A 27811-nucleotide genomic window follows, 5' to 3' on the forward strand; every position below is an offset into this window, starting at 1 on the left:
AAAGTAACTGTTGTTCTGCTATGAATAAATAAATAAATAAATAAATAATATAAAGAAAAAAAGAAAAAAGAAAAAAAAAAGAAAGAAAAAAAAAGCTTTGTTTAATCCAGCTGACATCTTAGGAAGCTGATGGCTGGTTTGTACTATGATTGCATTGGGATAATGTTACCTGTTAGATAAGCAAACTCCTTTTAATAGTTGTAAGGGTTGAGATTGGTGTAAATCTCATCATTTAAGACTTCAGACTGCACTGCCACCAAAAAAGCCACTTCATTTGTGGCCTACTGCTAAAAGCAGTGATCCCTATACAAGCATAGGTGTCAGCATTAGTGCCTTGCGCAGTTTCACATTCGTTTCCCATCAGAGCAGTTCTCAAACAGATGCATTGCAGGATTAGAGATAACATGTACGCTTCTGGTAGCACCGTGAAAGCAGAAAATTAAGCTGGTTTTCTCTTTAGAAACATTAAGGAGAGCGGGCAGGAGCACGGTGTAGGCACTGAAAGCAGCATGTGGGGAAGAGAGGAGTTGCCTTTGAGGCAACAAACATTGAGCTAATCTGAGGGTGACTGCACCTGGGAACTACTGCTGGAGTTCAGGAAGGCGCAGCGTTGGGTGCTTACATACTGAAAACGTTTGGTGCCAAAAACAACTTGTGCCTGAGGGACTGCACCGCCTCTCGTCCATTTCTGGGAACTTGCCGCAGGCGGCCACTACCAGAACATTTACGGTGCTGCCGCTCTCCTAGGCGGGGAGGCTTGCAAGCTGGCACCTGTGAGCACACCCGTGCCTCGCGTTTGGCTGCGCACCGAGCCAGAACCGAGCACGGTGCTGAGGCCAAACCAGGGGGTCAGAGGGGGCAGGTCCCTGCCTCAGGGCACCGCGGGCAGCCCCTGTTCTCCAGGTAGCGCGCAGCCACTAGAGGGCACGGCACCAAAGGCACTGAGTAGCCGGAACCCAGCGCGCTGTGAGGGGACAGGACATGGGGGAGGAAGAAAGAAGGAAGGCACGGGCGTTAACGGCCGTTAGCAACGGGCGTTAGCAACGGGCGTTAGTAACCGTCGTTAGCAACCGTCGTTAACGGGCGCTAAGGGGTGCCGGACGCTACAGCAGCTATTGGAACCGCCCGCCGGCCGCCGGCCAATCACCGCGCCGCTCCGGCGCACGCGGTCAGCCCGCGCCCCTCCCTGCCACGCCCCTTCCAGCCCCGCCCCTCCCCGTTACGCAACCTGCAGCTCCCCAGGATTGGCTGGCGGGGCGGCGCGGCTGTCGTCCCATTGGCCGAGCCGGCGGGCCAATCGGCAGCCGCGGCGTAGGATTCAAACGGAGCGGGCGCGGCCGCGGCGCTCAGTCGCTGGGGAGCTCCGCCCACGGAACGGGGCCGCCGCGCACCGCCTGCACCCAGCGGGCCGCGCCGCACCGCACCGAGCGACAGAATGACGGACGGAGTGACGGACGGAATGACGGACGGGCCTGCGACCACCACCGCTGTCACCCCGGCCAACAAGCAGATCTACTACTCCGACAAGTACTTTGACGAGCAGTACGAGTACCGGTACGGCACCGCGAGGCGGGGGGGGGGCTGCAGAGCCGGGGGGGAGCCTGCGGCTCCATGGGGTCGGGGGGGCAGCGCCTCGGCTCCAAGCCGGGGGTAGCAGCGGGGTGGGGGGGGGGCCAGCCGGTGCCTCGCTCGCCGGCGTGCCCGGAGGGTGGAGCTGGGCGCTGCGGGCCGAGCGGTCGGGGGGCTCGGCGCAGCTGGGAGCTGTGCGCGGTGCCGGTTGTGGCTCCGAGCGCGTTGCCGTTAGATCGCCGGTATGCGAAGCGAGTCGTAACTCCGCGTCGAAGCGTAGCGCTAAAAAACAAATGTACAGATAAACTAAAACGAGACCGGCGCGACTCTGCCTCCAGGCTTTCAGCCGTGTGTCACTGCGCTCGTCAGTCGCAGCTTGAAATTGATACGGTTACAAAGTCCGGTCTCCCAAGCTTAGCTGAAAGCACTAGTAGGGACTGTTTTTTTCTCCATGGAGAGGTCGAGGACCTGCTAGCAGCTGACTCTGAAAGTTACTCGACCTCAAAAGCAAGACTTCAATACTTTGCTTGTACACTAAAGGAACCTGCAAATGTGAAAAACAGGTCTTGTGTTTCTCGTCTGACAGAAACACTTGTGCTAGTGTTCTGGCCCCACAAACCAGCGCTATAACTGCTGTAGAAAGTGTCATGTCTACAAAATGCAAAGAAGAGTGACTTGATTGTTGTAAAAGTGCAGAGTCATATTTTTCAAATCCCTGATATGTCAGCCAATTGATAGCAATGTGTACTTCTGTACAAGTAACATGATTAGAACATGCAGGGGAATTAATATTTTCTAGACTGACTGTCTTAGAGTACAGTTGCATTAAAGATGTAACTTTACACACTAAACAAAGTAAATATAAAAGTGGATATTAGAATTGATGCTTTACAATTGGTATGCTAGGATTCTCCTTCGGGAAGGGCTGGTATTTGTAAGTGAGCCCGCAAGCCACCTTTCAACAGAGATGTGCAAGGTTTGTAGGGATTAGCATGTGTAACATGTTAATTGCTAAACGTCTACAGGCATGTGACGCTGCCAAGAGAACTCTTAAAACAAGTGCCAAAAACTCATCTAATGTCTGAAGAGGAGTGGAGAAGTCTTGGTGTTCAGCAGAGTCTCGGATGGGTTCATTATATGATCCACGAGCCTGGTAAGTACAGCTGAATAGGATTAGATGAACAAAAGTCAAAAATATCAACTGCCTGGTTCTTCAACTGAACTATGAAGTGCATAGTTGATTCTGCAGTTGAACCTAAGTGGAATTCACTACTCAATGGTTAGTCAGTTTCTTGCTATTTCAGTATGGTAGCAACATAACACAGCAGCTTGGTTTTTTTTTTGAACTTCACCTCTTATTCTCAGAACTAGTCATAGAAAATGCTATCTTTCTTCCAAGTAGATCAGTCTACTGGTAGATAAAGCATGCTAAATTTGAAACAGTTTCTACAGAATTATTTTTTGTGAGCTCTTCAATGATGTTAGTATATCAGGATATTTTTATATTATGAAGCTGGCACACCTTCTTACTACAAAAACCTAGCAGATGCTCATGTATACAAACTCCTGCATAAATGCTTTGAAAATTTACAGTTTGAGCTCTAGTTATGCTATCTACAAAATGAAAAACTAAAGCCAGTCTTTCCATTTAAAGGGCACAAAGCCCTAACACCTCTCCAACAAGAGTCTACTGAACATGGCCATTCCTGATGCATGGTAATCAAGCTTGCAAATGGTGATAGATAAATTGCAGCTAGTCCTATAAACTTCCAGGTTTCCAAAAATGCAGATTCTAAAGACATGAGAAGGCTAATTTCTTGGAAAAAAATCTGCAGGCTGTATCAGCTTAAGGGACTTGATGCTTGGCAGTGTGTACCTAACAAGGACAGTACCAGCAGTTTTTTTATACTGTTACATTAGCAGAGCTCGAAAAGTACCTAATGTAGAGCAACAAGTCTGGTACCAACCCTGTATCTTCAGTACTTCCTTCCTGTACACATTCATGATACTGACAACCTTTGCTATAAATTTTTTTAGATCAGCTGCTTGATTCAGAAAACATTACTGCAAAATTGTAGATGCTACATGTGGACACCTTTGTGGACCTGATTTATGTTTCTTATTTCATACATTTAACAACATTTGGACAATATTTAGGCCTTACTAATTAAGTATCTGTAACCAAGACATAGGGGTCAGACTGACACTTTGTTCAATTTTATTTCTGCAGAGCCGCACATTCTTCTCTTTAGAAGACCTCTTTCAAAGGATGAGCAGAAGTGAACCACTGTCTACAACTTGTCTCCTAAATCTTCTGGAAGTTTATGTATATGAGTGTATACATGCTGGTAGTATTCAGTGAATACTTTAAGATGTACAAACATATATCCGTACCTGTGCATGAGCTGTATTATTCACAGCAACAAAGCTCAGTCAAATGCAATTCCAAGTAGGCTGCTATCTGTTCAAAGAATAATGAAACTATCTGTCTTCTTTACTGTTACTGTGTCTGTCTAACTTTGCACTGAATTTCTTATTAAAGTTCACCTACTTTAAAAACCTCATGTTCTGACTAGATGATCACTTGTCACCTGTGTTCTGTAACTTTTGCACTCTACTTTGCTGCTGCATTGCATGCTCAAATCCAGTGGTGCAACTGTTCAGTTTCAGACAAAAAAATAAAACTATTCTTACATGATCTATGAAACCTAGATGTCTGGGGTTCTAACTCACCAGGCAACTAACGTGATGAGGCTATATTGTTTCTCGGCAAGAATTATCTTATGCTAGAGGCCAAGATGACGTGGTATAAACTCGTCCTAGGGTGTCAAACAACAGTTAAAACATTCCATAAAACTTCTTACACACTGATAACTTCTGTAGTACCCTCGGTGACGATGCCCGGCGGTCCAGGTGAGCGCCCTGCCGGGGGCAGCAGCCCCAGCCCCCCGCCGCAGCCCGGCCCCGGCCGCGGCCTCCGTGCGCCCGCCCTGCCCCGCCCCGCCCCGCCCCGCCCCGCCGGGCGGTCCCGCACGTCATCGCCCCGCGCCGCCGCGCGCTTTGCAGGCGGCGGAGGGGGAGCGGCGCGAGGCTGAGGCGAAGCTGCGGGGCCCGGCCCGGCCCGTCCCGGCCCGGCCCGGCGCTGCCGTTGCCATGTGTGCCGACAGGTGGACGGCGCCGCTGCGGGGCGCCGAGGTGAGGCCGGGCACAGCCCCAGGGCGCGCCGGGGGCCGGGGGGGGGCGGCGGGGCCGGGCCGGGGGATTGCGGCTCGGGGGTGGGTCAGGGCGAGAGGGGAATGCACCCGAATTCCGATGGGTGTCGGGCCAGGAGCGGGACGGCTGCGTCATTAAGCGTTCGTCTCACACAGACTGCCTTAAAATACGGGTGCGAGCAGAGGAAGCCCTTATTGTGACACGCGTGCAGCCTCGGACCGCGCAGCAGTGCCAGTCGGGAGCTGCAGCTTACGCTCTTCGTCTGCTGAGCTACCCCTTGTGCTTTCTGAAGCGGGCCCGTGTGATATTTAACGATAACCTTGGGATTAAAGGAAATAACTTTCCAGAGCAGTCGCGTTTCTCCTAGGGCTCCTTGATTTTTTCTCTCCGTCTTCCTCTGTTTCTTTTTGGTGCACTTTGTTGTTTTGCATGCTTTGTCAAGAGCACAGAGAGCAAACTAACGCTCTTCTGTGATAGTTATGCTCACAGGAGTGAATGTTTTTCGCTTATAATGTTAATCTCAAAACGCATGTAGCCTAAAAATGTTTTGTTTCTTAGGGCGTCCAGTTATCAGCAGAGGTCAAGCCGTTTATCCCAAAACATGCGGCAGTAACCATGGCATGGACAGAATCCTCAGTAGCATGCGTGTCTCCTACATACTTTACTCCATGCTACCCATTCTTTCAAAACCCATCTCTGGATAAGTACGTACATTTTCTGAATGTTATTTCTTGGAGGGTTTTAGCTTTCCAGTTTCGGACATTGAGTGCTCTGGGAAAGTCAAAGCTCTAATACACTGATATTCTGCTTCTAGAAGTGCTCCACCTGTTGTTTTCCAGGTTTAGATTTGTGCATTTCTGTATTTGTGTATTGTGTATTTGGGCTTATGTCTGGTACCTCATCTCCTGTTCCCAAGGCCCTGTTTTTGTAAGGACTTTTCACAGGGAGAACGTTGATCTGTGATGACAGGCCTGGCTGTTGTCATTGCAGGTGTTATTTTGACTACAGTTTATCAGAATTCCAACAAGCATCTTGTTCTGATGGGAGCGTTTTTGTGTTTTTCATCTCCCCAGGGATGAACAGCTTCGTGCTGAACAGCTTTAAAAATGAGACAGAACTGTGTTTTTCCCTCCCTTTTCTTTCTTATTAAACTGTCTTCATCTCGACACAACAGCTGAGAAATGTCCCTCCTCCCTCCTTAATCAAGTTTGGACCTCAGCATGCAATTTCTGTAGAAATTATAAAATGAAATTGGAAGGGAACTTTGAGTACACCTTTGAAGGAAAAAGGCACGAATTAGACATTTTGCTTTGTATTTCATACATGCCTTCTACCCCATAAGATGCTATATTCATACTTTGTTATTATGCCATTTTGGGATAGATTTCACTGTTTAGTGCTTGTATTTTTGTAGTCAAGTGTCTAATGCATGTTGTGTAGTTATACTGTGCATTTCATTTGTTTCACAAGAAAAAGCTGACCAAAAATAAGAACAAAGAAAGCTAGTTACCTTAAACAGAAATGAGGGCTGTAAATATAAAACATACTACATTTGCAACTTGGAAACAGATAACACCTGTATTTTTAAATATTTCCTAAACTGCATGTTTTATCCAAAACAAAATATGTATTTTTTAAACAGCCTATAGCAGTGAGCAAATAGTTCATTGCAATAACATGCAATACTTTTCTTTTGAAATATAGCTTTCCTGTTAAACAAATCATTCAGACCATGAATATTATGTTTATCTAGGCACCCAGTATATCCTGAAGATTTACCCCAGGACGACTTCTCATCTCTTTCTCAACGTCCCTCACATAGGGTTATGGGAGCTCCTGCATTCTGTGAATACTCCAGCAGCTCTTACTCACCTGATGTTGTTTCAAATATGTATCCAATAGCTGGCTCATACCATCCTGGTAACAACTCAGCACCCTGTAATGATTCTGGCCTAGTTAGTCAATCTGCCCAGCAAAAGTATCCAATCAGACAAGAAAGTAAGAATCTTTCAAAGGTGAGCACTGTTTTTAAAGTTATGATATTGTTTTAAATCAGTCTAAATGTTTTCTTCCTTTTCAAAATTAATAATATGTAGTTTAGTCAAAAGCTTGGAATGCTTTTAGGATTTTATTCCTTTTCTAGAAGAAACTCAGTCTTAGAAAGTAAGACTGGACAATTTAAGACAAAATGATTTTAAGCTTTTGACAATGCTGTGATTGATTTTAATGAGATCTTAAAACATAGTTGCATAGAAGCATGGAATAATCCCTTTTCCATGGGCTACAAGTAGCACAGTTAAAAAGTAACAAAGTAGATAAAATTCAGTAACAAATCACTTAATGGCCGTTCCTGGTTTTGTTGGTTATTTGTGGTTATGGTGTAGTGTTTATGATGTATTTGCTTCATTTTAAAGCTTCAGGTGCACAGTTAACTTAGTTTTACTAAGTTCTAGAATCAACTAAACATGTCACAAATACTTTGCAGCAGAGGAGATCAAAAGAGGATGAGAAAAAATCAGACAAGAAAGAGCATGATAGAGAGCAGTCTTCCGTCAAAATCGTGAACAGGACTTCATCCCAGTCCACTGCATGGAGCAGAGATTCCATGAAGCCAGGTATAAATGTTTGGTTTGAAACATGTAGGATAGATGTAAAATATTTGACTGTGTTATAACTTCTAGTTTGTGATCATTTTTCTATATCTAGAGTGGTTAAGGAACAGGATTTTTATTTTTTTTTTTACTCTGTGACTTTTTGACAACAGATGGTAATGTCTTCTTGCTGATTGCACAAGCTCATGTAAATTGATATAAAAATTTCCTAAGCAAGCGTCAGAATTAACAGTTGCTTGTCAATTTGTTGTTGTTTATACAAGTTGGTTATAAACACTAGGGTTTGGTTTGTTTGTTTGTTTTACTATGAGATGTGTATATAGCAATGGTTCTTGTAACAGTTACAGTAGCTATGTCAACTGGTGTGCTATAGGACATACAGAGACAATCACAAGCAAGTTTCATTTTTTTGACTTTACATGCTTTATTCAGACAGCTACAATAAAACTACAAGCAAGAAGTCAACTCAAACTCCAAAAATAGAGTCTCTTCCTTTACCTGCCTTTGAAACTACTCTTTTGGATTTCCACAAGTCACAGAGTTTTGAAACCAGCGAGACATGGAATGTACATCATCGAAGTGGACCAGTATGTTCAGCAGAAAGTAACTTTACGTGCCTTAGTCAACCAGAAATGTCTCCTTGGTTGAACAGAAAGGTTAGCTAATGTTAGCTTCATGTTGCAGAACTCATAAAAATACTTTTTTCCTAAATTCAAGAAACTATTTTTGCATTATGTTAATACCCGTTTAAGTAGCTTGCAAGTGGGATGTTTCATAGCTTAACACTTCTTTTCTCTTTTACTCTTTCTTTCTATTCCTTCGTTATCTGGTGCTGTGTGCAGATACAGGAAAGCCGTGTACTGTGACAGTTTAGATTGGTAATGCTGACATGTTCAGCAGTATGCCAAGCATGTTGAATCAGAGTTTTCAACAGTGGCTATAGATGAATCCTTTTGAAAAAATCCCAATAGCATGAGACTTACAGTACCCTTCAGGGGAAAACTGCTTGTGATGGACAGAATACCTTTTTGCTGTTCCTTTTTTTTCATTGCTAGTTTGAGTTTGGTGATGGACTTTGTTTTCAGTGTTCTTGGGAGATTAAGAATGAACAATAAAATGTTTTAGAATCATTGTTTGGGTAACTTTGTAAAATGGAAGTAGCCATCTTACTTGTAAAACACAGGAAAAGCATCTGCTTATATTTTATAATGCAGTGGGGTCCAAATGATGATTCCACTAAGAACAGCAACAACAACAAAAAAGTGGGCTGCAAAATTCCCTACACCTTTGTTTGCAAGGGTTGAGGATTTTTTTTATTCTGTTTTTAAGTTTTAGCTCTGTTTAGGTAAGTGGTGTTATTCATATTTGTATGACATATGACCCTCTATTTTACAGGAAGATGTTTCTGCAGAAAACAAAGCCCCATCAAAAACTTTAAATGAAGCAGTAGCCAGCTTAATTCCCTCTTCATTTGATGGTAGAGGTATGTGCTGCAGGTGTAAATTCTTTCCACATATTTGAACTGCTTGCATTTATCAGTTTGCAAATGTTGCTGTGAGTTTCTATCCCCCTGAATAAAACTGATGTTTGAAATAAATGTTAAGGTTAACCTTGGGTGCCCACCAAGCTGCACTCCCCCTCCTCAACGTGCCAGAGGGAGAAAATAAGATGGAAAAGCTTGTGGATCAAGATAAAGACGGGAAGATTGCTTACCAGTTACCATCAGAGGCAAAAGAGACTCAACTTGGAGTAGCTAAATTTAATTCATTGCCAACTACAAATAGAGTAGATGGTGAGAAACAAGGACAACCCTAAAATGACCTTCCCTGTACCCCCAACCTTCTTCCCAGGCTCAACCTCACTCCTCTCCCGAGTCTTATACCTTCTCCCCCTGAGCAGCGCAGGGGAACAGGGAATCAGGACTGCGGTCAGTCCCTGAGGCTTCATCTCTGCCACTCCCTCACGGTCCCTCTCTGCCCCTGCTCCCCGTGGGGTCCCTCCCATGGATGCCGTCCTTCCCTAGCTGAGCCTGCGGGGGCTGCCCACAGGCAGCAGCTCTTCAAGCACTGCTCCCACACGGCTCTGTCCCACAGGGTAGAGTCCTTCAGAAAGAGACTGATGTGGCCTTTGTCCCCCACTGGGAAGGAGGCTGCCTGCCCCTATTGCCAGCAGCCTGTTCCAATGTGGCCTCCCCACAGGCTGTAGCTTCCTTCAGGGCATGTCCACCTGCTGCACTGTGGGGTCCCCCATGGCCTACAAAGTGACAACCTGTTTTGTTTACCATGGTCTTCTACATGGGCTGCAGGGGAACTTCTGCTCTGGTATCTGGAGCACCTCCTCCCCTCGTTCCTCAGTGACCTTGGTGTCTGCAGAGTTTTCTCACATTTTTGTCACCCTATCTTTCACAGCTGCTGTGCAACATTTTTACCCTTCCTTTAATGCGTTAAAACAGTGGTGCTGTCTGTATCACTGATGGGCTCAGGTTTGGCCAGTGGTGGATCCTTTTTGTTGTCACTGGAACCAGCTGTGTACAACCTGAGGGCAGCCCCTGGTCTTTTCTCACAGAGGCCATCCCTCCCGTCCCCTCACTACCAAAACCTTGCCACATAAACTCAGTAAACTGTTGTGTTTAATCACTCAATTATTTTTATTTATTTATTTCATTTTACTTTTGATGTGCTTTGCTGTGTTTTAGGAATATTTACAAAATGTGTGAGTTCTTTTCTCCCAAAACACCAATACCACTAAATGGTAGTGGGTGAAACTCCTGTATGCTGAGGCATGTAAGGAAACCTTTTAGCTTGTGTTTATATATCTGCAAAACTGGAAACTTTTCAGAAAGTAGAAAGGACTGATGTGGCCTTGTATGTAAATCTGTGTGGTTCACAGCTGAAGGAATTTTATATAGAGGAATTTTATATAGAATTAAAGGAATTTTATATAGAAATATCCTAGGAGTTCATAGTTTAAAAAATATATGTTAGAAAATGAGCATGGATTTATGTAGTTTGTATGACAGTATAATTTCCTGTCATAATTTAATTGGACTAAATGTATGCATATAGGGCCTGACAATATGTGGAGTAATTGTAACTCTGGAAGCTTTCCTGAAGGAGCAAAATGTATAAGACAACATCTTATTTCACTCCTTCCTCAGAGAGAATATAGCTCTACGCTGTATTTGCTAGTCCTTGATTAAATCACTATTGACGCTGTGTCTTCTGAATATTTGAGAAATATTTTGTGATGTCTTTGAATATCACTTTTTTTTTTTCCTCAGCGGCATTTCCTAAAGCACCTACAGATGATTCTGCTCAGCCAGGTCTGACTTGGGCTATGGTGCTTTCACAACCCCCAAAGAAAACTCCATTGTCACCAGCATCTGAAGGTCTTCCCAAAGACAAAGAAAAGCAGGATAGTCCAGTAAAGGTACTTGAGAATTACCTGCTTTAAACTAATTTTTCTTACTGTGTGTCTCTTGATGTGAAACACTACCTTTTTTTCTTAGATACTGTATCTAGTGTAACCTTTAAGAAGTAACATAAAGTTCCATTGTCCTTATTAGATTTTTTTTTCTCCACTTGCAGTCAAAAAAAGAATAACAAGGTATCAGAAAAACAATGCAAATCCAGCAACACAGAATTCCAAAATAGCTGATTTGAATATGCCACTCTTAGGCCGGACTTTATTGAAATTCCCACATTCTGAAACAGGAATGTAACATGGAAATCTTGTCCTACTTGGGTGGAAATTTCATATTGGAATCTCAGTAGTTCAGATATGTTCTGATAATTATTTAAAGTGCTTCAAATGAAGAGCTCTTGCAGTACTTCTGAGTTACTAAGAGATCTTGAATTTTCTAGCTTAATCTGACTAAGATGCATATTATTTGTGTAAGTGTGGTCACTCTTGTATTTATTTTCATAGGTGATAATTAAATAAATCAATTTCTAATAGTCATACCTCATGATTTTTGTTAACAGGAAGAAATAAACACTGTTGATAATGAAACTGAGAATAAAGAAGTGTCAGAAAAGAAGAAGAAAAAGAAGAAGAAGAAAAAGAAAAACAAGTCACCCACTGATGTAGAAGAAACTCAGAACAAATCTACTGCAACACAGGAACCACCAAGGATTGAGGTACAGTGAGGAGGTTTTTGTTGTAATATTTTTGTTTTTTTAGTGTTATGAGTGTGTATTGGAAGACCAGACATTAGTCAGCTTTCCACACATTTAAGTTCAAATGCCATTAGTAGAGGAAATTGGGTCATATCCATGTCAGTTACGATTTTTGTTAGAAGTTACAGGTGGGGAGCGGTTGTGCCTTTTGACTTACCAGGGATTGAACTAGCATAGTTGTGCAGGAAAGACTGGAGAATCTGGATGTTAACAGGCTCCAAAAAAAAACAGATTTCCTAAATGAAAAATATTGTGCAGTAACTGTTTCAGAAAGCAAAGTGTGCAATGGATGGGGAGTATACTTGATACTGTAGTGTGCCACAGTATTAAAGAATGCAATATTGGTAATGTGCTTCAGCCCATCTCAAATCTGGAAGCAATTCTTATGGAACATAGTTGTCACTATTCATTTACGTTCCTGATTGCTAATTATTTTTTTCAGTAATATTTTAATTTTTTTAACTGTAATATGCATATTAGTGTATTGATACTGTTGTGTATCAGTATCATGAAGGCCTTAGACTCTCCCACCTTAAAGAACTGTTGTATGATCTGTGGTTTAACAACCCTTCATTGAAAGTCCGGTAGTGTACAACAGTAACCACCTGTGTTGATTTATATATTTGATGTATTGTATGTAATATTCAGTCTGTGAAACGACCTCCTGTGACCTCCTGGCTGGCCTCTGTTCTGTACGTTTTAACATGGACCATATGTCAGAACTGTCATTGCATGCATGGTTCATTGCCCTGGTAGGTCAAAAGAAACGACTTTATTAACAGACCTTTTCATTATTTCTCTGTGGATAGAATCAAAGATCTGCATGATCTTTCCTGCATTACAATATCCTTTTTTTTTTTTTTTTTTTTTTTTTTTTTACTACATGCCAAAATAGAATATCTGATCTGTGAATGACTTATCTAAACAGGAAGAATGGCAGGAATTGTGGAAAATAGTAGGAAGGTAATGGTACTTACTGTGGTAATGGTACAAAAAGAGGGGAAAAAAATCACATAGGACCATAGAACAGAATGTACATATCGCACTGAAATCCATGATGTGGATGCAGCATCTGGGGTGGTAGTTGGGAACAGCTTTTAGAGCCTCCTGGTTTGATAGAAAAGCTTGAGTGTGAAAAATGCATGAGATGCTTGTATGATATTCTTGAAATAGAAGAGCATAAAACGATCGTGCATGTGGAACTTCTGGGGACCTCAAGAACTTAAGAAGGTTCTGCATTTGCAGCTGCTCACTGGAGGAATGTATTGGAATGCTTACTAGATTTCATAAAAGTCACTAATTAATAGAAACTCCTAATGTGTGTAAATTAGTGCATGTGGGGAAAAGTAATCCTGTTTTTATGTCCACAATGAATGTCTCTGAACCAGGTATTTTCCCTGAGGGAAGAAATTATTAGTAACAGCATCAAATCAGGCCAGTGCTAGTAGTACTGGTCAAACATGCAAGCAGTGTTATGAATTATTCACAGAAAAATAGGAAAGAAAATGGAAAACATTATGACATTATAAATCCTGGACAGATCTGATCTAAATAGAATGTGGATACTGGTTTGCATGCCCTACTCCTTAAAAAAAAATACACATACCTGAACTAAAAAAAGATGGAGGGCTCTGACAATGATCAAAGGTATCAAAACTGTTCTTGTGGGAGGCAAGACTGAATAATATTTCTTGGTCTATAAAATAGATGTCTTAGAAGGAATCAAAAGAGACAAGAGAATAAAAAGGCAATTATTTGCTTGATTTCATTAATTTGTTTTATGTCCTCCGTTTTTTCTGCGTAATGAGTTAAGAACAAATATAAGGAGGTATTATGCCACTCTGAGTGCTAGATTTTAACTATTCCCTTTACTACAGGGTGTTGCAAATGCCAGAAGTTTATGTAATTTCAGTAAATGATTGGACAAACTGAAATAAGTATTCGTTCTACCGAGGGCTATTTAAATCCAAAGGTACTAACTCTGGTTAAAGAAATCCTTAAGATGAAAGAGTGCATTCAGAAAACATTTTCCCTTTCTTCCAGTCTTCTTTTGACCTTCTTCTAAAATAATTTATTGAGTTAGGTGTGTCTGTACAGACTGAGCTTGCCTGTTCTTAAACATGCTAACTTGGGCTGTTTATAAGAAGTCTTCCAGGCTCTAGAAGAAGTGTTGGTACGTTCAGCAGTATCGTCACAGCTGAAAAGGCCTCTCAGAGAGTGGGAGGAGAAGCAATTGAATTAAAACCAGGCTGGTGGTTTCGGGTCATTCTGATTGAAGCTCTCCTGGGTATAAAGTGGCCAGTGTAGAGCAAGCTCCACCCTGTCTGTACCAGTGACTTAATTAATCCAAAATCTGGATCCTTTGCTATTAAAATTTGCTAAGTGTCTAAGGCTACACAATCTCTTGACTGATTTATCTGTTTACTTCTGTACTGTAGTCAAGAGTTATTACCCCTTTGCCTGCCCTTTTGTTCTTCACCACTAACATGTTTAAGGCAGAATTGCACAGCTGGAGACTGTACTGGAAGAAGAGGGTAGTTGCTTGCAAGGCTGTTAAATGATCTGAAAAACACTCCTTTAGGAGCCATTTATGTCTAATTATTTGTATCAGCTGACAGCAATAACAAGCTGCTGTTGGAAGCATTTCTTTCCTAAGCTCTTTCAGCCCTGAATTAACTACTACTGCCTAGTTGATTTAACCATTGTAGTGCTGATTATAGTTGTTGGCACTACACTCAGCTTCTGAATTTTTGTACAGTGAAATAAATCATGGTAAGTGAGTGATAAGCAGGGAGAAAAACATTTGAGCACAGGAAAACTCAGTTTTGAGAATATGGACTTGATGGTTCATACAAAAGCAACATTTTCTGTTTAATTTATTTAGGATGCTGAGGAGTTTCCTGATCTGGTAACTGCTTTTGCTAGGAGAACCAAATTAGGATCTCAGAAATCACCATTTACTCCTGCTGTCAAAAAGCAAGTTGAAGTAAGTAATCTTACAACTTTACCTGAATTTTAAGAAAATAAACATGAAAAGACTGCAGGTTTTAGTTGAGTGAAGGTGGAGTTCTCTTGACTAAATGTGAATGCTTATGATGTAGCCCTCTACCCATGGCTTTCCCCATAGGTTCTCTGTAAAGTCAATGTATTCAGTAGATTGAGGATTTTCATACATATAATGTTAATGTTTAATTTTGCATTTCATAAAAGGACAAAATAGGAAGACTCATTTTCTGGCCTTGCTGTTTGTGCATACAAACAAATTTCACTGGCATTTGAATTGTGTAACACTGTTGTCAAACTGTGTAAAGGTAAGAACTTCAGTCTGACATTGGTCATAAATCCAAGCTACTTAATTATAAATCAAAGCTACTTAATTTTCCATAAGTAAAATGAATTAAGGATTCATTTGAAAATTTATTAAGGATTAATACGGAAATGTATTCAGTATTGGTATGAATCCCAAACATAAATCACAAGGATTGGAAATGTGATTGCTCTTGCAGAGCAAATAAATAATAAAGGTGAAAAGCTGTTTCTTTTTCTTTGAAGCCAGTTTTGTTGGTAGAATTTTTTGTCCTTGGTTTTGTTTTACCGTGAATACTAGTGGCATTAACAAAACACATTTTTTTTCTTTTTACTGCTTAAGGCAGTAGAAGTCATGGTGATTGCTCAAGCCAGGTTTGCTATAAAGAAGGCAGTTTGCAGACCTGCAGTGAAAACGAGAGAAAAGCCTTTGACTTTTGTAAGCTTAAGTGGAATATCACCTCTGAAAACATGCATAGGTTGTAGAGGCATTATCATAAAGTAGCTTATATTCCTTCATAACAAGTATTTGATGAGGAAGCTGCTTTGCTGTTTTTAATTACAAACATGAAAAAAGTAAGGAAATATGAGCCTGATGTAATAGGGCAGCAAATAGGTGATTTCACTGTTAAAGAATTTCATTGCTGCTTAAGATGTAGATCATAGTTTTAAACCCCATTTACTGTAGATAGGATGACTAGCATATACCAAATGAATTTAATACCATTTTCACTTTACCTTTTTTGTGTCTTTTAATACTTTCTCTTCCTTGTTACCTTTTGTTTCTAAATAAAGATCCATTACCCCAAAGCATCTTGGGATAGTTCCTCTCCCACACAGGATAGGACTCCTAAAGTAGATGGATTGTCATGGAAGCAGGCTCCTTCTTTACCATTAGAAAGGAAGAAAATGCAGGTAAATTAATTTATATTTGAAAATTCAAAATTACAAAGGAAACTAACATATTTAAATATAAGACTAAGTCCAAGCCCTTCCATGATTGTATTCGTAGTTCCTCATTCATACTTTGAGGTAAGTGACAAGGTCCTCTTGACTCAAAACACTCAGTGGTAGTAATTGCTACCCCCCTGGTTTGTATTACAATTTTTAGGGGAAAATACTAGCTTTTTAATGCATGTAAGTTTCAGGTATTGCAATACTTTTTTTCTCCTCTCTTACTTGATCATTACATAAATCCAGCCCTCACTGATTGTCTTAAGAAATTGAGAACCTCTTGAAAATGGTTTGGCCAGATTAAGACATGGAGATCCACTTAGCCTGGGTCAAGGAAGAGAAAAACACCCCAACAGTGAGGTCAATAAGTAGTTCCATGTTGGCTTGTAGGTTCTGGCATAGCTCTGTTGAAAGGTATGATCTTGCACTCAGCAAGAGGAGATCATTTTCCTTAACTGTGTTAAAACAGGAGATAATAGAATTGATCTTCCAGAGTAAGTAAAAATCTGTGAGTTATTTTCTTATCATGTTCTGCAGTCACAGTTTGCACTTTCTTAGTCTTTACTAGTCTATTCGTTTGTAATCTTTTTATATTCTGAATCATTACATGCGGTGGCAAATATGGGACACCACTTTCAACTTCTCTTCAAAGCAGGCAAAGATTAGTGCTTATAAGGCAATGCTGCTTAAAGGAAGAGCTGGTGACCTCTTTTTTAAAAAAGCATTGAAGATAGTGATGTATGTGTATTGCAATCACATGCCCTAGAAATTTCACTGTACTTTTAACAAGACTTTCAATTCTGGTAAGCCTTTTTTCTATGTCAAAAATAGGTGGCAGTTTAACCAAAGTGTGATCCTGACATGAAACACCTGCTTTAATAAAGACTTTATTATTCTATGCTTTATTTCACTATTAAAAAGTAACAACACAGTATTTGAACTGTTTTTGACTTTTTGTTTCTCACATTAAAGTTCATATGAGTTTAAAGAGCATAATAGTTTGATTAAATCAAGTTAAAAATTAAAAGTGTACTGTGAATAAAGTTTGTAAGAATATATTATTCAACAGTCTCTGTATTCAGAAATGGAAAACAGTTCTAATCTATACCTCATTTGCTTAGGAAACATCCAAAAGCAATAGTAAGAAGAGTCAAACTCCTGTGCAACTGGATTTAGGTGGCATGCTGGCAGTCTTGGAGCAGAAACAGCAGACAGAGAAGTCAAAACAGTCTTCTAAACCTGTGGTGTTTTCAGGTACTGGTTATGATTAAATTTACTTTCTTTCAACTTGATTTGTGTTTAAGTATTCAAAGTTTAAATGCAGCCTGATTCTGATATATAATCATCTGTGAATATTCAGGCAGGAGCATTGTTCACAAGATGCAAGAAAAAATCATCTTATGTTTTGTATGTATTTGTTGTTGTTTTTTAATTCAGTTGTGTGGTTTTTTGTTTTTGTTTTGGTTTTGTTTTTTGTTTTAAGAAAAAAAAAGACATGAAAGTCTAAATTTTTTAGAGGAAGACTTGGGGCAAGAAAAGATCTTCAAGACACTGAATTGTAAAATAAATAAATAAATAAAAATAAAACATATAACTAGTTTTGAGGAAAATATTAATGTTTTGGAGAGATTTTGCTTTGTCATAAATAAGTGTGTTACTGTTGTGCTTTTAGCTTGCAGGAAGGGGTTACACAATAACAAAGGCCATCTTAAACTCTTCTGATGCTAAAAACCCTAGAGCTATGAACTTATGCAAAAAAAACTGCTTTGTAAACACAGGGGTTACATGAGAATCACTCAGCGCAATCCAAAGGATGAATTCTGCTGTTCCTGAAAATTGTGCAGCAGTGGCTTTTAACAAAATGGTAGATTTTTGGTGATAGAATCCTTCAAACCTTGTTGATGCATACCAAGGAAACAAATAGATCAGTGCCTTTTCTGTTGTAGGTCAAAATTTAGTCTTAACTGTGTTAGTGAGGTACGTTTTGCAAAAAGAAACATGGTGTTTGCTGAAATTTAAGGATGACAAATGTTCTCTCATGATTTTAGTACTGTGGAAATAGCTAACTGAAGGAGCATTCATCTCACAAAGTTTAATGTGATATCAGGATAAGCTTTTCTAAAAAGCTCAAATTACTAGTCTTCAATCAGGCTTTGTTGAGAGACCCTGTATGATTTCTATTTTTTTTTAATTCTGCAGTTGACTTTTACTTTCCCCCCATTTGAGTCAGTCAGTGCTGTGGAGGTGCTAACAACCAGTTTTGGTTATATATTATTATATAATGCATGGATTGAAAAGTAGGTGGTGGGGCACAAATTTATGGGTCACAGAACTTTCTTTCTAATAGTAGATTGCCTGCACAAGACAAACTTTTGTATGGTGGTGATATCCTCGAAGTGTAAGGCAGATGTTACCTCACTTTCCTGTTTTTATTTTAGTGTTATTCAGTGCAATTAAATCAGTGCATATCAAAATGCAACATCAGTTTGTAAAGCAGCATTGTGCTGACCTCTGTAGCTGGAAAAGAAGCGCAGTGAGCAAGAAAGGCAAGGAATGCAACTGCAGCTGAAATTATTTCATTCCACTTACTACTTCATTTGGTGAATAATCTTTAGCTGGAAAAGCATAGTAAAGCAGTAGCAATTAGAATTTAAATGCAATTCTGGAAATGCATCAGTCATTCAAAATGACAAACTGTTGAAGTCGTCAGTTTCAGCAACATAAGTGCTCTGAGGTGCCTGCAGGACGTATGTATTGCTTCAAATCCAGTTTTAATATCATACTGCAACGTGTTCTTGGCAGTGTTCTTAGTTTGCCTTTGTTGCACAGTGCCTGAAGAGAAAAGTAGTGGTGTAAGAGATTTGTGAAGTAAGCGGCTTATGCTAATTGTGCTGTATGTGATATTGGAGGATCAGCACATAAAGACTTTGGAAGCAGTAAATGAAGATGGCTTAAGACAAATTGCCAGAAGCTTTGTGTAATTTTCAGTGGGAAGAGGTTGCCTTGGGTACAGAGGTTTGTCAAGCTCATTCCACTGTTAGTTACGTCATGCTCATTTACTTGGTAATGTAGCCTGGTTTATATTGCAGGTAATGGAAGTTACAGGATACAGTAATTCTTAGTGACCCTGAGCTGAGTGTGGTAGGGTATGGTGTGGTGGTTCCAATTTCTGTCACTTGGCCAGTCATTTAAAGCCTCTGTGCCCTAAACCCTCTGAAAAGTGCAGGTAAAGTGGACATCTTCAGAGAGATGTTTTGATTGAATAAAAGAGACTTAGCGGCAGTTTTACAGTGAAACACGGAGATGTCTGAAGGTTTACTAAGCTGAGGTGGCTTGGTGTTAAAGGCAGCATGGAGTGCAGTGATCTGCCAAATTCTACTTCTGAGACAGAGTTTGTGATTCTGGTAGTATGATAATAGTAGAGGAAATGTCATTAACTTGGGAGGGGTCTAAGAATACCTTTATTAAAGAGCATCATTTAATGACACAGAATTACCTATAAACATTCTTAAAAGCAACACAACACAAATTTACTGTGTGCATACTAGTCCTATTCCAGTCATTAATCTTGCATTGGATTCTGCTTTAGGTACTTTGTGCTAGTTGTCTGATACAGACTTCTTTTTTATCTCAGTTGGTGGTGCCATACCATTGCTTTCTAAAGAACCTGCTACAGCTACAAAAAGTCGCCGGTTAAATCAAGGAAAGATGCCTCATAACCCTTTGGACTCCAGCGCTCCTTTGGTAAAGAAAGGGAAGCAGAGAGAAGTCCCTAAAGCAAAGAGACCAACACCTCTTAAAAAGGTGCTGCTATTTTTAACATTTATAGAATCGTAGTACATTATAGGCTAATGCAATTTTAGTATTATTCTGAGTCTGTTAAAATTCCTGTTACAGGGATAGGCATCTCAGCTTCTGCTTGCCAAAATTCAGTTTTGGTTTTTCTTGGTTTAAGAAGAAAAGGGGAGGAAGAAAAGTCTTAACAAACAGCATATACCATTTCCCCCCAGAATTCATTTCCTTGCTTACATGACTTTATAGCTGAAGATAGCCATCACTACAAAAGTGTGTGCATATGACTGGAACAGGGGGACACCCAAAGAATCCTTGTTTGGTTTGGACAAGATACAGTTATTTTCAGGAGTGGGGATAATGAACATGCAAAGTTAGTGTTTAATTTATCTGGGTTCTTCCAAGCCAGAATTTCTGCTGACTCTCCAGCAACTGGTGTTAGATCAGCCTGGGGGCTTCAGTTCTCTTCCTTCTTTCCCCATTCATGTTGTTTCTTGTCGTGCCTCCTATGCAGAGTATTTTTGTAGTACCACTGGTTTCATTTATGACACTGTCCCCGGATGTAATACTCCATCACTGGGTTACATCTTGGTCTAGAAAAGTTCTTATGGAGCTAGTGAAGGTAGTTTGCTAATTGCTCTGTGCTGACTGTTTGAATTTGAGAGCCGTATACTATAAAACCATAACAAACTCCTGGGGAGGGAGGGGAGGGATAGTAATCACTGTTGAGTCTTTTGGCTGTTCTATTTTCTCAGGCCCAAAGTGGGTCTGAGAAAGACAAAGATCTGCTTTTTCTGCATAATATCTTGTGTTCTGAGTGTGGTAGGGATTATCTTTGTTCTTTCTTTTTTGACAAACACAAATGGAGAAATTTGCTTTGGCATTTAGGTTCCATGGTGTAGTTCATTACAAAGTTTGGGCAGATTATCTGAGCTAGGCAGCCTTGTGTACAATAACCACTTCTAGCCAGCTACAACGGCAGAGAAGAAAGATGGGTTTCAAGAAACTGATTAGGGCTTTCAGCTATAGCAGCAAGTTTGGATTGAAAATGTCTTTCTTCCCTTCCTTCTTCAGTGTACCATACAGATAGTGATCTGTAGTTTGTTTTTTCTTTTTTTTTCTCCAACCTGCAAGTTCAGAAACAGCAATGCAATAGAGATTGACTTGGGATTTTTAACAGGGGAGCAAATGCAGAAGGTAGACTGGTGGATTCTTGGTTAAGCAAATTGCAATGTGCAGGATGTTGGGTGGGTGGGTGGGAAAGAGAGAGAATTTGAGTGCTTAGCTGAAGTGCTACAAATCTTTAGTTTGAAGAAGAAAGGTAAAGAGGGAGACATTTTTCATTTACCAGCAAGGCAGATCACTAGAAATGATTTTCTCCACCCACATGCTGGTAGTCTAGGAAAAAAAGATGTTTTTTAATGTAGATTTAAGGAATTATCTTTCCTTCCCTATAATGTTATTCTGAAGAACTGCAGAATTTATATGTAAAATTAAAAATACATGTAAACCTCGAATTATAGCACCAAAGTTCTCTGATTGATCTGTGTGTAAACACTTGGTAAGAGAAACTGCTTTTTTGTCTGTGATACTGATTTTTTTTATTTCTATGTTTTAGATTATTCTGAAAGAAAGAGAGCAGCGAAAACAGCAACACCTGCTAGAACAAACGGCAACACTAAAAGATGGAGATACTTGTCTCCCTGCAGAAAATACTACTGAAGGTGAACCACTTCCACAGGCTAGTCAAGCAGGTATCTTTCAAGCTATAACATAGTATGTACGTTGAGATTTGAGAATGAGCACACTTGGCACTTGCAACAATTGTACCAAATACTGCTAAATGAAAATGTAACTTCAAAATTTTCAAAGATTCAACACTGGCTTATCTAGAGTTTAAAGTATGCCAAAGTTGATGCTCACTGTAGCTGAGTAATTGGGATTCTGATTACTATTTCACATGTTTATGCCTGTTGGATTTATTATACATCATAATGAGACTCCCTGCATCTCTATGGCAGTATGTTTTAAAAAGAAGAACAATAATTAACAGTGACAGGGGAAGGTTCAGGTTGGAAAACTGGAGAAGGTTCTTCACTGAGAGGGTGTGTGGGCACTTGGAATAGGGAAGTGGTCATGGCACTAAGCCTGCTGGAGTCAAGCATTTGGACCATGCTCTCAGGATATACAGTCTGGATTTTGTATTGTCCTTTGTGGAGCCAGGAGCTGGACTTCATTATCCTTGTGGGACCCTTCCAACTCTAAGATTCTATGAATTCAAAAAAAAAAAAAAAAAAAAAAAAAGTCGTTCACATACTATAGTTATAATACTGAAATAACTCTTCAAGAGATAGGTACTTCACATTAGTCTCTTCCCAGTAGCTTTGTCGCCTGTCTTTTAATTGAAACATCTTTATTTATGTGATAGCTGTTCCTGTAATGCAAGTTGCTGAAGGGTTTCTGGAGAGTACAGGAACCCAGGAGTCTACCAAGGAGTCTACAGAAAGCTCTATGGCTTCAAAGCAGCTAAATTGCTGTCTTCCGAAAATCCATAGTAGGAGATTTAGAGAGTAAGTACCGATTGTACTGATACCTGTTTTCCAACAGTACCACCAATGTGGCAACTTCCTTAGAAGATACTTAACTGCATTCTGTGCAACACGAATTAGTGTTTAGTTTAAGATTCTAAATTTCTTTTTCTATAAGCTGGTGCATAAGTGAAAAAGTGAAATCCAGAGACATAGTTTTTACATCATTGTAGTTGTCACTTCAGAATAAATTATTCTTGCAGGAAAAAAAAAAAAGGTGAAAAAATCATGAGACTAAGGAAGGAAAAGTAGCTGAGTATAAGTACCTTGCATTAAATAGAGTGCCAGCTTAATACTCAACAATACCGTACTTATTTTTAGTATGGAGTTCGATTTTCTTCTGACGTGAAAAATGGCAATTATGTAAAAAATATTTACTTAAGATTTTTTTCAGTGGCTAAGAACTTGATAGGACAGCTAGATACCACAGATAACAAACCAAAATAAAACATATATATATATATATAAACTTATACCATAAACCTATATATATTTATACCAATAAATAAGTCTTTATGTATTTTTTCTAATAAAGCATTTTTCTGAGGATCTTTATTTTGACCTATCTAAATCAAAGTTCAACAATGAAAGTATATAATTCTAATTTATTTCTTTAAATACATGGCTACTTATAATAAAGATAGAAATCTGAATCAAATTCCTCCTCCACAGAACATTGAGAATATGTTATTTTTGTCTTTTGTCCTATTTCACTTAACTTCAGTATCAGACCACAGCCTTGTGGTAAAAATGGATATACTTCATCTTTCTAGTATTTCCTGGGAAAAGATAAGGGTTCTGAATTATTTTTTTTCCCATCTTTTACACAAGTAGCCCTTCAGTAAGGAAGGATCTCAAGGAAAAAAACTAAGGATGTCAACAGAAAGATGGCAAGTGGCAAATTCACATACCATTATAGGAAGAGAGTCCAAGCTAAATCCTGGCTCTTGAATAGTTACAATTATCTTAAGTAAATATTTGTTTTCTTGTATGTCATAAGTGTGTCTGGAGTGGGAATAGAAAATGGACAAAGACACATTTGTAATTTTAGAGTTGTTAACATTCAATTTATTATTTCTTCCAGTTATTGCAGCCAGGTACTTAGCAAAGAAGTTGACAGTTGTGTGACAGATCTCTTAAAAGAACTGGTTCGTTTCCAAGATCGTATGTATCAAAAAGACCCAGTAAAGGCTAAAATAAGGCGCAGGCTTGTTATGGGGCTTCGAGAAGTTTTGAAACATCTGAGGCTGAACAGACTGAAGTGTGTCATCATATCTCCTAACTGTGAAAAGATTCAGTCAAAGGGTAAATAAGTTAAAAATAAAAAATTTTGAAAAGTTTGTTTAATAAAAGAAATGTAAAAAAGTGGACTTTGTATACTTATGATGACAATTATTATTATAATTGGCAGAACCTATCCGAGTAGCCTTTGAAATCCAATCATATAGAGAGGCTTTCCTTTTTCAGATTGTTTACTGTAGTGCATCTGAAGTGTGAACTAAGTCAAGAATACCTGGGGTGGGGGAAGTTACTTGAAACTGACAACTGTTTACTTACTGATATGCATTGCAGTTGCACAAAAGATTGCACTGGCACAGCTAAGAAGAGAAAAAGATTACTGATGTCAGTTGTGTCAGCACAAGAAACCCTCCTGTTATCAGTATTTTTAGGCTGCAGATTGACAATAAGTTGTCAGTGATTCTTTGTTTAAAAATTGCTTTACTAATTATTGTCATTAATTTCTACTAACTTTTAAATATTTTTGTATCAGTCAGATCTTTTTATGGTTGATTTGTTTCTGTAGTAAATCCTATTGTTTTTACATACAAAACCAAAAAGAATAGTAGCAGACTAAGGATACTGCTAGTTAACAAAAGAAGTATGAAGTTCTCCTTTAAAATGGAGATCTAACACTGTTATTGAGATCCATGTATTTGTTCTTGTAAACTATTGTCATTTCTAAATGTACCCATAATCATGTAATTTTCATCATCCTTTAACACTGTCTTCTAGCTTGAGTAGTGTTGTTCATTGTTAACACTTTTATCTGCTACAGGTGGGTTGGATGAGACGCTACATAACATTATCGACTGTGCCTGTGAGCAGAACATCCCATTTGTTTTTGCCCTTAATCGCAGGGCCCTAGGCCGTTGTGTGAACAAATCAGTGCCTGTGAGTGTGGTGGGAATTTTTAGCTACGATGGGGCTCAGGTGAGTTGGGAGATCAAGTTTTATGCTTTTGTTGAGCTTTACTTTTTACCTGTAGGGTGGAAAAAAAAGTTCCTTCTTTAAAGTTTTGTTTGATTTGCTTTCGCATACCTGTATCCGTTATTCTAGGTAAGTGGCTTATATGAAAAATTAATTATAAATGTAGAGCCACTCAGCAGTGTTCAAAAAAGTGATTTCACAATCTTCCTGACATTGTCTCCACCTAGATGTCTTTCCGACTTATTTGTTTCAAGAGAGTTAGGTTTCTGTAAAAGCTTGGTTTGTTTTTCTGGTTTTAGAAACACTTAGGTGGAGGAGTTGCATCGTTTACAATATGCCCCATTCCTGGAAGTGCTGAAGGCCAGGCTGGATGGGGCTTTGAGCAACCTGGTTTAGTGAGAGCTGTCCCTGCCCATGGCAGGAGGGTTGGAACTGGGTGATCTTTAAGGTCCCTTCCAACCCAAACAGACAATGGATGCTTATAAAAATATTCTTAAAGATAGGGAAAAGCCAAGGCCAAAGGTGGAAGGTATTAAAGATCACCACCGTCTGGTTAGCTGAACAGACGTTTGAATGAATCTGCACGATAACAATCTTGCTGTGAAAATGGATGTAACGTGTAGAAGACTGTTCTAAACTTTGCAGTGGTTACATGTGTGGACAAACCTACATTAGTTGGTTTTGAAAATTTTTTCATTCATGATTTTTCAGCAAAATATTCCTATGCACATTTTAGATTTAGTTCTTACTGACTAAAAACACACATTGGGTTTCAACTTTATATATAAGTATGCATACATTCCAAATAACAGATATTCATTCCGATTTTCATAGAGATGTTCAAACATACTGTCTCATGTAAGTAATACTAGTATTTTGTATTTAAATAGGACCATTTTCATAGAATGGTACAGCTGACAGAAGAGGCCAGGAAGGCCTACAGAGATATGATAGCGGCTTTTGAGGAAGAAGCTGAAGGAAGACTAAGAGAAACTGAACTTAACATTGTAACCACTGAACATGAAAAAAGTTTCTTATCAGACACTGATAAAACAGCTTCCGGGGAACTTGAGGATGTACCAAATTATAGTGAGTATTTACGGACTTAATTTGATTTAGTTTTTTCATCATTCCACTTCACCATTTTCACTGGAAAGATGACACCTGTCATGTTAGTGGTTAGTAAGGGCGGAGTTGTGCTTTTCTGTGATTTTTGTTTTCCTGATTCTGTGAAACTGAGGTCAGCTCTGTCTGAGAAACTCTTAGACAAAATCCCTCTCTGAAATCCTCTGGCAGGTGAAACATGTTGCTTTATCCAAAGAGGTTTTAATTGAGTTGCTGTTTCCATTTGTTAGAAAATCCTACAAATGTGTTTTACCACCAACACCTTTCCCCCCCAGGTGTATATACTCTGTACTTAGGGTGGACTTAAGTTCTGTATTGAAGCTTGTTTGAGATGCATCTTCCTGTCCAAAATGTTTTGTTAAAGCCTTGTACTTCTAGAAACACATTCTTCCAGCTCTGTTAATGCATTCAGCAGCCAACAGTAGTTATTATAGGTACTAGGCAACTTTAAAACTTCTTCAGAAGTTTTGAAAACTTAGGAGTTTTTGTTGATACAAAAGTTGGATACACCTTCAGAGCTGAGCCTTGCTTGAGTGTGAGGTTGGGTCAAGGACCTCAGCACATTCCTGCATATTTAAAATGTTTCATTGGTCATCTGATGTTTCATGACACATGTGCCAACTTACCTCAGCATTTACTTTGAGGAGGAGGAGCTTGAAAATCAACAACTTTTCATTTTAGGTTTTGCCTCAAGTGTTATAAAGTAACTTAGGGGATTTTGGTTTTATTTTTTCTTTGTGTGTTTGTTTTATTCTAATATTCTCTAGTTAAAATCTGGAAGAGAAAGCTTGAAGAAGAGTATAACCCCTATGCGCTGGAACTGGCAAAGAGTGCAACTGCGAATTCAGAAGAGCATCACTTAATGTAGATCCGATTCTGTTAGGTGTCTTAAGGTTTTTAATTTTTCTATAGATCTGTAAATACTTTATCTAAAATCAAATATCCATCTATGAAAATGGCATAGCAAGATAAAACAATTAAAAAAAATTGTTATCTGAAGTCAGCTAAGTAAACTGTTTCGAATCCCCTTAAGCAAAATGCACACTGGAGTACATGAGGCACTGCCTAATTCTTCTAAAGTTCTGTGTACTTGGCTGATAACTATAGCAGATGATAATAGCAAACAAATTGTCTTAACCCAGAACAACTTGAACTGGCTTTGCATACTAGTAATGGTTTTATGGACTTTTGATTTGTAAACAGTGCAATATACCAAAAGAACTTGTTAGCAAGATGTCTTGCTTTGGGGATAGATTCCACATGATGGATGTTTGGAGCTTAGGGGATTTAGATTTATGTTGTTGTTGTCCTTGTTATGCCTTCTGTTTTCTTTATAATGAACCTACTCAGGTGGGCAGGCTGGCATAATTGTCACTCTCTACCAGTCAGCAAGAAGTGAATTCTGGGCTGGCACAGCTAGTTAAAACCTAATTAAGGAAGGCCGTAATGATGAAGGTTCCCAGTTCTTCCTGTGATAATGTATTGTTCTGGGATCATACTGCAGGTGTAAAGAAGAAAATATGGAGTATAAAGGACATTCATGAAGTGAAAAGGGAACGTTCTAAAGTCGGTATAGGGAACAGTGATGATGTTTCTGTTCTCTGATGTTACCAACATCAGTTCACTACAGGTCCTGCTTTGAAGTTAAAGGATACCAGAGGACATACAATGGGCCAGCCTGCTGTCCTATCTGTACCTTTTCCATGCCGGCAGACTCCTCATTCCTTCATTTCAGGGTTGTGTCGGTGTATATATGCAAGAGTTTTTTAATCAGTCTCTGTTTGTATCTAAGGTAGGGAAAAATTTTCCTATATTTTAAATAGATTTTAAAAAACTAAATGTGCTCATAACAGTGTGGTGGAGCACCTTAGTAGGAATGTCCTTTATAAACACCTCTGTAGCTTACAGATGTAAGAGGACAAGCCTGAAAGAAGTCATCAGAGGATGCAGATGTAACTGGTCAGCTGTTCTGAAAAAAAAAAAAATAAAAAATAGATGCCATGTGCTACAGGTAGCATCTCTGAAGTGCATTAATAAATACTTCACCACATTTAACTGTTGTAGTGCAGTACTTTAAAAAGTAGCTGCCTCTTTAAGTTAGATGTGACGCAAAAATCTTTCTTTAAATGAACACTTTTGTAGAATGTAAGATGTATAAAATCTATAACAATATATTGTTTCGATAAACTATGGTGGAAGTGTTCTTTATGATTTAAATAAACTCTTCTGATGGGTATTTAATGGATACCTGAGTTGTTACTTTTGA

General features: G+C 39.4%; 2 protein-coding genes across 9 annotated transcripts in view; both read left to right on the forward strand.

Moving 5' to 3' along the window:
• Positions 1 to 1356: 1356 nt before the first annotated feature.
• Positions 1357 to 4133, forward strand: CKS2 (CDC28 protein kinase regulatory subunit 2). The gene is made up of 3 exons (XM_082782497.1): positions 1357 to 1554; positions 2595 to 2722; positions 3800 to 4133. The coding sequence occupies exons 1-3, from the start codon at positions 1436 to 1438 to the stop codon at positions 3850 to 3852; spliced, it is 300 nt and encodes a 99-aa protein (XP_082638623.1). The 5' UTR covers positions 1357 to 1435; the 3' UTR covers positions 3853 to 4133.
• Positions 4134 to 4627: 494 nt separating this feature from the next.
• SECISBP2 (SECIS binding protein 2) overlaps positions 4628 to 27811 on the forward strand; it is a 32394-nt gene continuing 9210 nt past the window's right edge. For 3 of the 8 annotated variants that reach the window (XM_082783341.1, XM_082783338.1, XM_082783344.1), the window contains exons 1-17: positions 4628 to 4764; positions 5341 to 5486; positions 6536 to 6797; positions 7268 to 7397; positions 7827 to 8050; positions 8790 to 8877; positions 10675 to 10823; positions 11378 to 11533; positions 14457 to 14558; positions 15674 to 15793; positions 16954 to 17086; positions 19467 to 19636; positions 21243 to 21378; positions 22053 to 22194; positions 23297 to 23517; positions 24269 to 24423; positions 25311 to 25509. In XM_082783341.1, the coding sequence (XP_082639467.1) occupies positions 4723 to 4764; positions 5341 to 5486; positions 6536 to 6797; positions 7268 to 7397; positions 7827 to 8050; positions 8790 to 8877; positions 10675 to 10823; positions 11378 to 11533; positions 14457 to 14558; positions 15674 to 15793; positions 16954 to 17086; positions 19467 to 19636; positions 21243 to 21378; positions 22053 to 22194; positions 23297 to 23517; positions 24269 to 24423; positions 25311 to 25509 (2575 nt within the window). In that variant the 5' untranslated portion in view covers positions 4628 to 4722. Of the gene's footprint in view, positions 4765 to 5340; positions 5487 to 6535; positions 6798 to 7267; positions 7398 to 7826; positions 8051 to 8789; positions 8878 to 10674; positions 10824 to 11377; positions 11534 to 14456; positions 14559 to 15673; positions 15794 to 16953; positions 17087 to 19466; positions 19637 to 21242; positions 21379 to 22052; positions 22195 to 23296; positions 23518 to 24268; positions 24424 to 25310; positions 25510 to 26312; positions 27778 to 27811 lie in introns of those variants that run through there. The other 5 variants (XM_082783340.1, XM_082783345.1, XM_082783343.1 and 2 more) reach the window with 5 other exon arrangements.

This window comes from Aythya marila, assembly GCF_965140915.1.
Source record: "Aythya marila genome assembly, chromosome: Z".
Lineage (NCBI taxonomy): Eukaryota > Metazoa > Chordata > Aves > Anseriformes > Anatidae > Aythya > Aythya marila.